The sequence below is a fragment of the Rhipicephalus microplus genome, chromosome 6 (genome assembly GCF_043290135.1).
Source record: "Rhipicephalus microplus isolate Deutch F79 chromosome 6, USDA_Rmic, whole genome shotgun sequence".
Classification (NCBI taxonomy): Eukaryota; Metazoa; Arthropoda; class Arachnida; order Ixodida; family Ixodidae; genus Rhipicephalus; species Rhipicephalus microplus.
In genome coordinates, this window is record NC_134705.1 from 129,542,618 (window position 1) to 129,557,694 (window position 15,077).

A 15,077-nucleotide genomic window follows, 5' to 3' on the forward strand; every position below is an offset into this window, starting at 1 on the left:
GAAGACAGCTGCGTACAGCTCTCCCGTAAAAGAGCGCACGTAGTGCTCGATTGTTGGCACATGTACGATGAAGCCGAAAAGAGATCAGAAGTTGATGTATCGCTCCAAATGGAAGTCACTCTGGCAAAGTGCTGTTACAGAAGCCTTGACAGCACGCGGGACATTCACGGAGAGTAACGGGTAATGGACTTCACAAAATGCAAGGACAACTGTTAGTTCATTCTGTCATTTTGAAAGAAAAAAAAAAAGAAATGAGCATGCCGGCAAGCACGTTAAGCATTGCCATATTAGAAAGGGTCTCAGAAATCATAATCACAACGAGAAAGAGAGAATAATATAGATGAAGCAGTTCTTCACGAAAAATTTGAGTAAACATCAGTTACAGATTGTATGCAGGTTGACTAAGTGCGAATAAGAACATGAAAGAGGCGCTAAACCGTTAATAAAGTACATTATTTTTCCAAACAAAGCCCAAAGGGGTTATTGAAACTGATACGACCTTTTACTAGAGAAACATTTATTCGTATAAGTGGTTGATCGCGAGTGGTGCTCTGTTACCAAGGTTGAACTGGCTATAGCGGCTTGGTGGGATTGACATAGGGTCGCCAGTTGGCTTCCTAGAGTCCGTTCAGGGAGTCACATCTCGAACAATTATGTTTCTACTGGGTGCATATGTCATATGTCAACTGTGGCAGGTCACTCTGGACACTGGCAGGTTATGCGTTTTATTGCTGGGATATCTCCACACCACGGGCATAAGTTGGGATATCTCTCCGGGTACATGGCGTGAAGCCTACGCAGATTCGGAAATGTATTGGTCAGCAAGCGCCACCCGTCCCGCGTTTGATGTCATTCGATGTCCTTGTCAAGAGGGTCATCAATGCGGCAATCAAACATTTGCTTGTCTAGGATTTCACCTATTTGACGAGGTTCTAAAATAATGGCCCGCATGAGTCGGGGTTAGACCTGTGGCAGTCTGTGTGTATACGCGGCACAGGTATTGTTCATGCTTTAGTTAGGTGGTCATGGCTTTGTTTGTTTCGAGAGATTACGTTCGTATCTATAAAATAACCGCTGGTAATTGTAGAACTAGGTCTATAGATGTGTTGAACGAATTTCGACTACTGCGCAATTGGCTTGGGCGTCAACAGAGTTTCGCAAACATTCTGAACACCTGCTTTGTTGCTTTGATCGCTAATGCAGTGTCCAAGTGTGGGTTGTACTTGTAGTACGAGAGATTGGAATAAAAACTAGCGTAGTATACAGTGTTTTTTCACCATGGCTGGGATTAATTCTGTGAGTGTAATAGCCAACCAATTGACTTGCCGACCGAACGAGGTTCTAGTTATTCTGGGCTTTGGAGAACATTTTAGAATAAATTGAAGGGGCTATTGTTTCTTAGGTGATTTAAAAATATAGTGAGTACACAAAGCGATTGAAGTTGTTTTGAAATGATTTGTAGGCACAGCAACGTGTGGTTCAATATATCTTCTTGCTGGTCAGCTGGCGGTGTATGACGTGCGGATTACGTTTCGATAAAAAATGCGACCGCCAGCGCGGGACTTGCCAACCACTCCGGATGAGTATCAGAGCACCAGAACCACTATACCATCATAGCGGGTGATATAAATAGCTGGAATTGCGGACTTTTTCGTGCGCATCATCAGAAAACCGTTCCAAAAAGTAAAGTGAAAAGGGGATATCTTCATCAAAACGGCACGTGCAAGAGGAAACAATTTCAATAGCCTAACTACACCTAAAATGCAGACTAAACATAATAGGACAGTTCCGTTTTATTCATGTAGTGAACTGCTTAATCATTGTGTCACGTGAACTTTGGACTGCGTGATACTGGACCTTCACTGACGAGCTATCATCACGGAGTTGATTGGGTGCATTATTTTAAATGCGTAAAAATTTCCTTGCTTTACCTGACTAAAAAAACTGTGCACCCATTTGTATACCTTTCTACTTCTCTGTGGTGGTTTTGGGACGTTAAACCCCACATATCAATCAATATCACTCTCTGTGTAACAGATAAGTCTGTAAAAGCAAATCTCGTTTCTTGGAAGTATTACCTTTTGGACGTAGAGGCACAAGCTCAGTGGTTTAGAGCTTCGGCCATGTGCCTAAATTCTATTTTATTTTCGTGTATTCTAAGGACAAAATCATTTTAAGCTTTCTGAGTGTGGACATATCCGCGGGATTTGAATGCGCTTACCTGTGCTACAAATGAAATGAAAAAGAAGGCAGTGTCGATGTAGGCATCGTTTAAGACAATTTTCTTCGTAGTATTAAATGGCCTTTGTGAGTTGACATATGAAGACTACATGGAAGACTGCGAACAGCGGGAAAATATAGCGCCAAGTATGCTTTTTCTTTAGTATAGCACCCAACATGCGTTAATTTGTTTTCGTTATGCGTTCTACACGACAACAAAAAATACGAGGGTGCAGGGCGTCGTGCAGGGTGCCAACCGACAACAACATTTTAGGGAACAGAAAATCAATAGGCTATTCGACTATAAAAATAACCGCATTTAAGTTCAGACAACTTTTTATGAATTGCGTTAAATTTGTGCCCAGGTAGCTCTTTTTTTTTTTTTTGCCTGGCATAAAAGGTATGAAAGGTTTCCATTTTTTAAGAAGTGCGTTAAATTTACGATGAGGTAACCCGTTTTTCATTCGAATAGTATCAATCACATCTAAGTGGTATTGCATAATCTTCAGTGAAACAACGCGAAAAAACATGAAAATACAAGAGGACCAAGGGGCCCCGCAGCACATGAAGAAACAAAGGAAAATGTCCTCGAAAGACGATGCAGCGGAGGCGAACAAGCGCATCAAACCAACGTCACACGTAAGACACAAGCGCTATCTGGCAGTTATCTTGGAAAACGAAGCGCGCGCTGCGTGCACTCTCGTCTCGGAGGTGATAAGGTGTAGAACGCAAGGCGACGAGTAGGTGCCACCACGTGTTACCAAAGCATTGGAAACACTCGCTTTTCGTGCAAGCGTTGCATCGTCAGCGTAGCGTGATAAGCACTACGGTCCTCAGAATTACTTATGTATGCCTTTTTTAGTGAAAAGGCACACACACAGACTATTGACGTGTTGCAGTGCCTCAGATATGCGCAATATTTATATATACTTTTTAATTGACAATCGCACAAGTATGAACGCTGAACCTTGAGCAATATTGGTGGGCGCTGCGGATGGGGTCGGTGGTTTGGGTTATCGTTAGTTGACGTTTAAACTTTGAAATATTGTTAAGGGTGAACAAACAGACAAACGGACAGACAGACGATAATTTTTCCGTCGAAAATCCCGAAGAAAGACTATCGTCTTTAATGCAAGTTTATCTTAATTTTCAGTCGCACTTTGACAGTGCGTGAAAAAGTCGAAGCCACCGTGGACCGCCTCTATCACCAGCCGTCCTCGACCACATCTCGGCGGCACGCCACGAGCAGCCACACTCACAAGCAAATAGCGATAAAGATAAGAATAACGCTGATGGTTCACAAAGTACTTAACCACCCGTCTCGCCTCCTTCTTGTCGTGGTTCAATGGACAGAGAAGAAGGAGAGGGAGGGGCGGGAGGACTCTCAAGGCAAACCGGAGAGGAAGAAAACACAGCGGAACAATTTTCTCTTTCGCACTCCTTCAATTTCGGTCTGTGTTACGTCATAGCTTCTAGACGCAGAAGGAGGCCGTTGATTGAGCCAACGCCGGCATCGCGAGTGGGCTACGAGCTTCGCAACAACGTCTGGGTGGTTTACAAGGAGTCGCTGAGTAAGTGTGACTGGTCGTTGATTCTTTAGTTCCTGTGCAGCGAAATTCGCAGTGTGCGGTGGCATGGGCGGCTACGGTTTAGGACGGGTCGAGAGGTACACATGTTACGATATTGAAAACTCTGCCTGGAGGTTTGTATGCTTGACTTTCAGTTTTTCACCGTAAATATGTTATACTTGAAAATGATAATGTTATTTAAGAGCAGCGACAGGTAGTCGTTGAGAATTGACGCAGCCGATGAATTTTCACGGGTGAAACTGCTGACATAGTATGCGCCTCTTATTGATGATAGTGTTGATATGTTCATGCATGACTAGTATTGTGCAGTTGAAATTGGTTTTAAAGAAGTAAGGTGAGAACTCAAACCAGGCTAAATGGTTGTTGTCAACGTGGCGGCAATATTGTTGGTGGTAGTTTAACCAGTGAACGGAGTCTTTCTTGAACACCGTTGTAGGAATATACTCAAAGAATCAAAGTAAAAGCGATACCTGACGAACAGAGAAGACATATTTTTTGCTTTAGGCAGGACGAAAAATATTCTAACCAATGGTAACCTTACAGGTCCACTTAATACAATGTAGATAAGGCAATGAACGCGGCAAAAATTTGATATGACAAGTATATATTTGGTAATTTCTGTCGAAATAGTCCCGATTACTAGCAAGGCTTAAAGAATTGAGCGCGAAAAATACGCTGGTATAGCACTATAAGCATCACGCTACCTGTGACACGCTAGAAAGTGTTTAGGCCATACTGTATGAAACATCGGTGCCGACCCTGTAATCCTAGAAGAACCCGCTCAGCTGATGAAAGTGCTCCCATATATTTGTTATATGTTCTTTTTTGAAAAAATTATCTTACTGTTCGAAGACAGCGTTTGTAACTGCTCACTTTCTTGGCTGCCATCTGTATTGCGGTCATAATCACCTGGGTTATCCAAATCATAGCATTACCTGCCCAGCTGTGTATTCCTCAAAAGGTCAGTTCAAATATAATCACCCCCCCTCCCCTTGGCATGTGCTGCTATTAATGTGGTCATAGTAGTGTCTCGTTATGTTATGCGTTAAGCGTTGGTTACATTTCTGGCCGCGGCATCTGTAACATATTCTCTAAAATGTTGCGTCGTTTATTTCGCTCACTATTCATACATCTCGCTAGAAAAATATAACTGTGCACTTTCCTTTGAATATAGAGAATCAAAACACTAACTACTAAAGTGTAATATGTGCTCCGAAGCAGTTACGTCTCGTTGTATATCTCATTGTCGCGGTCATGGTCAAGGTTCAGTGATAAAACTACTATTATACTCTTTCGAGAGGCTCACTTGCTAAATGGATACTTGTTCTTAAGCAGCTTTATTCAATATTCAGCTCTCTCGTGTATGCATGTGTCAATATCCCTTGAAATTCAGACCAAGGTCTTCAATAACGTAACACAAATGAGTTCCGAAAATTTAATCTCTTAGCTTGAATGTTGCAACGCCACACTCCTGAACGAGTGAAATTGTGTTTATTTATTCACTTATTGATTTCTGTGACTCCATGTCATACCTTCAAGAATAGTTTTTCCATGGCTGACGCTAGGTGAAAACGTAAAATGTGAAACAGTGCAATAATGCAAACTTGAAATAAATTTGCAATTTATAAGGATAACTTTCCTTTCAGGAAGTTATGAAGCAATGAAGCCGAATATGCGGAACGTAACGAACAGCAAAGAAAAATTGTCCCATACAGTTAAAGTGTTCTAACAATACAAAAAAAAAATTCCAGATCATTACAGCTTGTGTAGAACTTGCTGGAGAAAGCTTGCTTTTCAATTAGCGGTGTGCAATCAATGACGAGACTTTGTGCAGAAAAATACGTGCCCCGTGTGAAAAACATGCTTGAAATAACACTATCTCAGTCACACGCATCCCCCCCGCCCCCCCGCACTCTCTTATAAGTTTTCTGCAACTAACTTTCGCGGAAGGCTACAAAAGCCCCCTTGTGCTTCTTGGCAGCCACTGGACATCACGAGCGCTTGGGAGCGAACATCACGAAACCGGGCTGTGTATTCTGAACCTGACTATTTCATTAACTTTTTTTTACTCTCCCTCTTTCTTCTCTATTGTTTCTTATATTTCCCATCCCCTCCCCCCTCCCTAAGTGTGGGGTGGCCAACCAAGCCAAAGCTTGGTTCAACCTCTCCGCTTTTCCACTCCCTGTCTTTCTCTCTCCTTGCCTCACTGCAACTAACGTGGTGTGCACTTTCTACGAGCGGGCTAATGTTAGACTGACCTACGATCTCGAGTGAAGACGTCGTATGACTGCATCATATTCTGGCACCATGTATGTTTATGTGCCGCTTAGTTCTCTTGCTTCTTGTCGCTCAAAGGGCAGCGCAAATATACAATACAAATTTTGTCTAGAAATACGTGCCATCGGGAATAAGAGAATTATAAAGAGCACGCTGTTATCACGAACACCAAGTCAAAAAGGGCCCACGGGGTTTTCCGCGCATTCGTCTCAGACGTCTCGAACGCAAAAACCATGCAACCGAGTTATTTTACCATTCATCCTACACCGACTTACAACATTTAGCAATTGTAATCAAGTGCTCGTTCACTCGTTTTTTCATTATCATACGTTTTAGTGATAAATGAACGGCTCGCTGAGTTGCCTTTGACTATCGTGAGGAATCACGCTTACACGTGCAGTCGTGCCCTGCATGGCTCCCGTTTGTCTGAATTTCGCATGTCAAAACGTCATGGGATCTTTTCTCTTCACAGACCTCGAAAGCGTTTTTCGCTTAAGGCTACCACCGCATAAAACACGCAAGGCTTTCACCTCAATAAAATTTTCAGGAGCAGTTCCAATGCTCTCAAAGCTATCAGTGCTTTTTTACGTTATGTGTAACGCAACTAAGTTGCGTACTGACGAATTCAATGGACATGAATAGCTGGCGGCGTCGTAGTACACAATTTTTATGCCTTTGTGGCAGATAGTGTGACGTGTCAGTTGAATCTGGAAAGAAGGTCAATAGGATTAGAACACTGAGTTTAAAAAAGACATAAAAGACATTTTTCTAACAGTCTGAAAAGTAACGTACTGAATAGCACTTAATTCGTCTTCCTTGTCCAATATTTTCTTGGTCTGTAGATTGCTTGGTGCAAGCTTGCTTTCGCAGTACTACAGCGCACACGACCTCTAACGGTGGTTGAAGATTTTGAAAATGAACCTTTATTGCAAAGCCGCATGAAGAATACACCTGTAATCAAAGTGTATGCTTTACAATTGTCTGATCGAAAGTTTTGACGTAGCGTAAAGTTGAGCGCCCCCTGTCACAACAATCTCCATGTTTTTCAACTTTTCCGTGTGAAAGGGCCTCCATGATCTAATCGAAAGTGCCACCGCGGTGGTCTGGTGGCAAAGGTACTCTGCTGCTGACTCACAGGTCACGGGATTGAATTCCGCTAGCGGTGCCTGCATTTTCAATTTAGGCGAAAATGCGTTAGGCGCCCCGTGTACTCACATTTGGGTGCACGTTAAAGAACCCCGGGTGGTCGAAATTTCCTGAGATCTCTACTACGGCGTCTCTCATAATCATGGTGGATTTGGGACGTTGAACCACACATATCTAACTATTACGAAGCTATTTCGCTGAAATATTTCATTCGTACTTCCAAACGCAATTAGTGTTTATATTGAGTATAAAGAATTTTAGTGATTATTGTTGATTTTCCAAACCAGCAAATCATAATTGAGTATTGTTGCAGAGCAAATAAATTTTTTGTGTGACACAAGCCCGTAGCTATGGAGTGCCGTTATTCAGATCGAGGCAGATGTTTTAGGGAGGGCAAACGATAAAAATGGGTGTTTTGCAAAACCTAAAACAAGTGCCCCCTCCCCCCACTTTTCCTCAAAAAAAGTTCCTGGCTGCTGGACCTGGCGAAAAATAGTATTACTAATCAGCGGGTAAAGCTATCAGATAAGGGGCCCCTGCTGACGACATAAGAGTGCAAAATTCAAAAAAATTGAGCAACAAGAAACATACGGTAAATAGAGAGGACACTGCAAGTGTTGCGCGTGTCGCTTTTTCTGTGATTCGTGTCTCTTTTGTTGCGCCATCTCACAGCAGTAATCTATTAAAACCTTCCCAAAATGCTGCTCTCCTTCCGATCACAAATCAGACTATGCTGACGCCTGAGGCAAATAGGACCCAAGTTCTAGGTTCCGGTCGATATGGCGAGAGCATTATTGTGACCATTTCTAATTCAGCTGAACATATACTAAACAATAGCCTTTCAAACAAGTAAAACGTTTTCGTGTTTCGTTTTCATAAAGTAAACATTTTGTCTTTTGTGAGCTTGACATTTACTTGTACTTATGTGTACACAACGACTTGTGTTATGAATACCAATAGACTCCTATAGAGTAGCGGGAAGTGGGAGATAATTATAGAAAAGCAATGAGTTTGCGATTTCATTTCTTACAGTAACGCGAGCAGTTCAAGGGAAAACAGGCAGAACGTTTTCGAGGGGCAACTGCAATGCAGCGGATTCCGTACAAGCATGTCGATGGCTACTGCGTGAATGCTTTCTTCAACGATGACCTTGTTCGTTCAGCTCTGTACTACAAGCCAGAACCAGGCGATGTCTTCATCGCGACGTACCCTAAATGTGGAACTACTTGGGTTCAGTTCATTGTCCACGGGATATTCAATCGTGGTTCTTTCCCGAAGGATTCCCTGGAGTTTATGCTTTCTTCGCCATTCCTGGAAATGTTAGGAGCCGAAGCCGCGCAAAAGATGCCACGGCCCGGAGCCATCAAGACGCACATGCCTTACGGCAAGGTTCCCTACTCTAAGGATGCAAAGTATATCACCGTCGCTAGGAATCCCTTCGACGTATGCGTCTCCTTCTACTACCACACCAAGGAGAAGCCGTCGTACGACGTTCCCGACATGACGTTCGACGACTACTTCGAAAACTTCGTACGTGGCACAGTGTCCTTCGGGGATTACTTCGACCACCTCCTCTCCTGGTATGAACACAGGAATGATCCCAACGTCCTCTTTCTGACCTACGAAGAACTGAGAAGGAACACTAAGTGAGTACTTCTGATTGCCAATTCAATTTTGGCATCAGTTTCTATAGATATGTTAAAGATCATAGGTACCAGCTACACACATATTTTTAGTACAGTTATGCGACATATATTCCATGTTTTGTTTTGTTTTTTCACTTTTGACATGGGAAAGCTGTGAATGGTTAAAGCTGCGTGCTTTAAAAAGACCCATTTAACTATCCTGTATACAGCAGAAGACATTGATATAATGAATGACGATATTGGACTAATTGAAAGGTGTTTACGCACATTGAAACGAATTCGTTGGGTGTTTGCTCACGTATATAGTTGTATGTGCTAGGAGTGCACCAAGTGAGAAACATTCACTTGCGTGAGTACCATTTCCGCTAAATTTGTGTAATGAACCAAAAAAAAAGAAAATTCATGTGCTTGACGTTCTCTTTCGAACGCAAAGTTAATGAAAACTTACCGATACGAGGTCAATCAAAGTATAGCGTACGTTGTTTGCAGCAATTATGATATATATGTAAGGAGTATAAAGTTGACGAAAAGTTAACTGCTTGACACAAGCAGACAATAGAAGAAAAAAAGGTGCTGTGTGAGTACTCGCTGTCGTGATCACAAGCAGTGCTTACAGTCCTATACGTTAAATTTCCCAGGTAGGCAACATACACTGTATGGTAGCACGTGACGCACCTTGTACTTATATTGGCAGATAGTTGTAAGAATAAAATGTGCGGTTTAACCTCCGAAAATCATGATATTGTAGAGAGGATTATGAGAGACACCGTAGTGGAGGGCTCCGGAAATTTCGAGCACCTAGGGTTCTTTAACGTGTTCCTAAAGCTAAGCACACGGGCTGGAGACATTTCGGCGTTCTGTCGAAGATGCAGCCTCCGTAGCCGGGATTCGATCGCGTGATCTGCGGTTCAGCAGTCCAGTGTCATAACCGCTAAACCACCCAGGCAATTTTCCTTTATTTGTTGCCAGTCTCAGACAATGTACACAAACACATTTTACAAAATGTACAAATATATTTTCTCAAATACACACACACACACACACGAACAAAAGCCATCAGTGCCACAAGGACTGGTGTTTTCTACCTAAAATTCCTTGAAAGCTGCCAGAGGTTCTACCCTCGTAAGCCGTTCTGGCTCGCACTCTTGCATTTTCATTATCTCAATATAAGCAGGCATGCTTTGCCTGAAATAGATTCTTGCTGCCTTAGCATCTGGGTCATAGAACAACCGAGGTGGGCCTCTCTTGGCAGATAATCAAATGCGTTATTCGAAGGTTTTAGGTTCGGTCCTTACCGTCGTCGAGTTTTCTTTTCATGGAGTTTAGTTTCTACACTTTTACATGTCATAACTACAGAAGACGTCCCCTATACGTAGCTTGACTGTATGTTAGTTCTCGTTAGCTCTTGCGCTATTCCTTCGCAAATTATTAAGCATGATTGGTTGCACACTTCCAGCTATGAGCATACGAATTCTGTAGAATAAAAGATACGTTCAACGCAAACGAAGCGTTATTGTCCGGGAGGACTGTGCATATAGGGAGGGGAGGAAAAAACCTTTATTGATGCTGGCTGTGCCAGATAGCCCTTATCCCCACCGGGCTGGTTGACATCCCTAGTCCGGCACGTCATTAGTCGAGGCCGCCACCCGAGCCCGCTGCACTAGAGTTCGCTGTTCCTCTAGTGTGGAGCTATTGAGTAGGGTCGTCTCCCAGTCCTCTTTGGTGGGGTTGGGAAAGGGGGTTAATTTTGGGTTCATTTGGCAGGCCCAGACCATATGGTAAGTGTTGGCCACTTCCCCACAGTACTGGCACTGCCCACTTATTTTAGGGTCATAATATTTTAGTATGGCTGGACAGAGCAGCGTATCTGTCTGTAGGCGCCGCAGAAGGCGCTCCTCCGTTTTCGAGACTGTGCATATAGGAATTCCTCATATCCTGAGTACGCCAGACGGATGATGAACGTAGAACTTCGCCAATGCTGCTTTGCGGCGCAAGTACTTAGCAGTGAATGCTGGAGAGTAGTGATAAAAGAAAATCAGATGGTGTTTATAGTACACACATAAGCGAAACTCAGTGTGAAAGAAGTGATATGACAGCAATAACTGTGTATGTATGTTGCGACGCGCACATGATAGCGTGCGAAGTGCACAGTGTGTGACATGTGCGTCTCCTCTCCTTTTTTTTTGTTCTTTTAAACGTGCGTCTGGTGGCCCACTTTTGAGAGATAACATGATTCACAGCCGGGAAGCACATATAGATAGTACTTTCGTTGCACACCTTTGAGTGGCAGTTGAAGGACTCCGTATAGGTTCAAAGTACGTCCTACACATTGTCTTCATTGCGATACGCATACTGCAGAGTCATTGCTGCGGATATAATGGCAGTAAAGTGAGAGTTTATGCGCATTTTTTTTTACCCGACGACGCCAGAAACGGACAGTTTGATTGACAGAATAAATAGCTGATGACGCAAATTATTTGGCAGATCTAGCTCAACACTGTTTTATTAAAAATTATTGAAACAGTGTTCATTTGTCCCAAAACAATTGCTGGCACAAACTTTATAAAAATGTTTGGTCTATTAACTTCATTAACCTAGGTTTGTCCAATGTTCAAGGTTCATTGCTATTTCTTGCTTGCTCTACACTTGCTTCAAGTTTCCTCGTTGGCATGAGTGCGCAAGGCCTTAAGTATCATCGCGCTAAGCAAAATTCCGCGTACCAGATTTGTATAAAGAAGAGAATTGTATAAACAAAAAGAAAAATATTTCAATTTTGTTTTTTCCCTTTCAGTGCAGATCGATTACTGCCTCGAAGATGCGTAAGAATAAATAATAACCTTACTGCGTTCAGTTTTCACGCGGAACATTTAAAGGTAACAAGTACTACGTGCTTCCGCTCATTTAAAAAAATATTATTTTAAATGCACCTCATTTAATGCGTCTCACGGAAAAAAAAAGATCTAGAGCAGTGTACCTTTACTAATGAATAGCTGGGGTAAAGTGACATGCAGACACGCCAATTACTTTGGAATATTTCCTATATAAGTAGGCCATTACTTTTTAGAACTCGCACTTTAGAATCTCTAATTTGGCGCAAAGTCTGCGGCAACAATCAACTTCGGGTGTACGGGATATAAGAAAAGTGACTATTCTTGCAACAGTGCCAAATGGGTTTAAAATGTCTTGCTAAAAACAGCGTCTTTGAAAACCGCCAAATTCGAGAATATGTAGCACATGTATTTTACATTTTTTTTATTTTTTAGAAAAGACGACGACCGTTTTGTCTAAACAATCAATTCTCGATTTATTTTACCATGTGTTGTGCGGCATACCAGCAGATACTTCACCGCAGATAGAAAAACACAAACGAACACGGGAATGACGTGAGTGAACTTTCTTGTAAGCACAGGAAAGTGAGTATTGATCACTCAGGTAATTTATATCACCACTTCAATTTCACGGAAGAATATGCAGAAATCATGCGACACGTAGCGCAATGATGACGCGGTGTGGCGACTTCGATTGCAGACAGAACGTAAAATAGTGGCTGTGCGTCTTTTTACATGAGACTGTTTACAATGCGTGTTTTATCGTGATTTATACCGGCGTGCTTAAAGCGTTTTCACACGTCGTTAACCGGCAACTCCATCTTCTGGAGTTACTTTTTTCCTCCATTTTTTAATAATAGGATCAGTGGATTTTGCGTTGGTCGTGTGCACTTTGTAACGCGTGTACTCTCTAGCTTCTTTTGTCTTAGTAGTCACAGTGCAGCATTTAAGTCATTGAAAATCTCACTTTGCTCGCGTGTTTTATTGCTCCTCTCTTTCAGGACTCAGATTCTCAAGATTGCCGATTTTCTCGGCAGCGAGTATGGAAACATCCTGCGAAACCATGATGAGCTCATGAAGAAGTTGCTGGACGGTTCAGAATTCAAGAATATGCAAGCGACGGTTGACAGCGGAGGCAGTATTCTCAATCGCCTTCTTGACCTGCCACCCGAGCGGGCTCTCAAGTCCTTGGAGGTATTCCGGGAACCCTTGAAGAAGAGGTCGGCTAGTAAAAGCGAAGTGCGATTCCTGCGGAAAGGCATCGTCGGGGACTGGAAGAACCACTTCTCCGACGAGCAGGTGGAGAGGATGAAGAAGAGAATTGCCGAAAAGTGTGGTCACACGGACGTCATGCAGCTCTGGGACGGGATCGGCCTCCCACTTCAGTGATGTCCTTCGTAAAGGTACGTCTTCAACATGATACAACACAATGGCGAGAATGTCAACAGCATTTGAACTATGAACGAAGAGACGCCTTCACGTTTAATGACCAGAAAACTATTTTTGGGAGTTCTTCTCAAGTTTTGTTTTTCTTTTTTATTCTTCTTTGTGTGTGTCTGTCAATGGTCACTGAAAGCTATATTGTTTACCCGGCATAAGTAGTTTCAACATCAAATCCTTTCCTAGTTACTTTTCCTATAGGCATCTGATAAGTGGCAGTGATAAGTGACAGCATAGCATATTGCAAAATCTCCTTTGTATTTTTTTATGTCTACTGTTCTGATTGGGTGAACGCTTGACAGTGTGTAGGGAGGCTCAATTTTCCCAAACACGTCTTCGTGTTGTTTCATTGCGCAGATAGAAAAACGAGATTTCACATGGAATGATGCAATATTGTGCTAAACCACACCCCCTCATAGAAGAGGATCTGTCGTGGGGGTAGGGGGGGGGGAGTCTTTTTATTCGGTCCCTAAATAATTCTCAATCTTTCGTGCCCTGATGAAGTAAGGGTTTAAGGAATGTAAGCCTGAAGGCTTGCCTTTTATTTCCGGCTGCGAAAGTAAAGCGATAGCCCACGTTCTCATGTGAAAAACAAAATGCAATAGTATAAATGACTATACACGGACGTAGATTACATGCATTCGAAGCATCTCAAGCTGCTAAAACTCAGCTTGGCGATCCCCGCACAGGCATATTCCCAACCATACATTTGTCTTTCACGCGCAAAACTACAAAGCTTGAGATTTCTCTTGTGATAGCTCCTTGAGCTTGAAGAAACATTTTAAATAAACATGTATACACATGTATAAACATGTAGCATAGTTCTTAATTTGATACCTTGCATATGACAACAACATGACGTCAGACAAAATGTGCAATAATTCCGAACCTCGCATAGGCTACGGTAACGGTTGCTTGCAATATTCGTCAATGAGTAGGAGAATACGATCGTAGTTAGAGCAGCCAGCATGGTGGATCCGCTTTTAAGAGGCTAAATAATATTTTTGCGCAACCATAGACAAAGCATACGACTTTGCTCTAGACATCGTCAGTTCGCACTTACACTTTACAATATACCTCTTGTTAATGAGATTTGTATATGCGCTGCCAGAGATGGCCATGCAAACTTCAGACTGCTAGATAATAAACGATGCAAAAACGCGACAGCTTTCAATAAAGCATGAAACTTAACGAGTCTTTACTTGTGCGCAGCCTCCACAACACTATCACTCGTATCACAATGGGGTCTCTGAAACAGAAGACGTAGGTATCGCTGTCTGTTATAGAGAATGACAAGAAAAGAGACATATTTAAGAGAAAGCAAGAGGTGGCCGAAAATTGCTATATTAGTGAGCATTTACTGCCTTATTCTATTTGCGCTGACTTTATCAGCCATTTTCTTTTTAAACTTGTAATAGTACACGATGCCCGAAAATGGTTCTCGTAATACTTACAAATATATAGTAATCTGCAGGGTTTCCTAATATTGTGAATGTTACCTACTCATTATTTTATCTGCCATTGTTTTCTCGTTTTCCAGAGTGTATGTAGCTTGTTCTAACATAAAACTGCGCAGCTGCGCTTTCATGCGTTTTCATGACGGGCAGTTCTCAAAGCTATTTGCAGGGCAAGAGCCTCTGCAGGTGCTCTGCGGTTCTGTCAGCCCAATCAGGAAGTTTTCAAATTGTGTCATTTGGTCAGGACACTTTGATATCCATGTTTGATTGCATGTCTCCGTTTGTGACCTTCGTTCCTTGCATCACAAAACCCTGATCATTCTATCCACAATGTACAAAACATTCCAAACTATGCGTATGTCCAAGAGCTATGATGTCATCAACCTGAGTTTGCTGTTGCTGTCATGCTGCTTTCATGATAACTCTGGACATTATCCCACTTGTGTATTTGGGTAATTTAAATATAGACGTAGG

General features: G+C 42.4%; 1 protein-coding gene across 6 annotated transcripts in view; it reads left to right on the forward strand.

Moving 5' to 3' along the window:
- Positions 1 to 3,601: 3,601 nt before the first annotated feature.
- LOC119167379 (amine sulfotransferase) overlaps positions 3,602 to 15,077 on the forward strand; it is a 45,002-nt gene continuing 33,526 nt past the window's right edge. Inside the window, exons 1-3 of one of the 6 annotated variants that reach the window (XM_037418852.2) lie at positions 3,630 to 3,791; positions 8,265 to 8,878; positions 12,708 to 13,109. In XM_037418852.2, coding sequence (XP_037274749.2) covers positions 8,319 to 8,878; positions 12,708 to 13,095 — 948 coding nt within the window. In that variant the 5' untranslated portion in view covers positions 3,630 to 3,791; positions 8,265 to 8,318 and the 3' untranslated portion in view covers positions 13,096 to 13,109. Of the gene's footprint in view, positions 3,923 to 8,264; positions 8,879 to 12,707; positions 13,110 to 15,077 lie in introns of those variants that run through there. The other 5 variants (XM_037418853.2, XM_075866561.1, XM_075866557.1 and 2 more) reach the window with 5 other exon arrangements.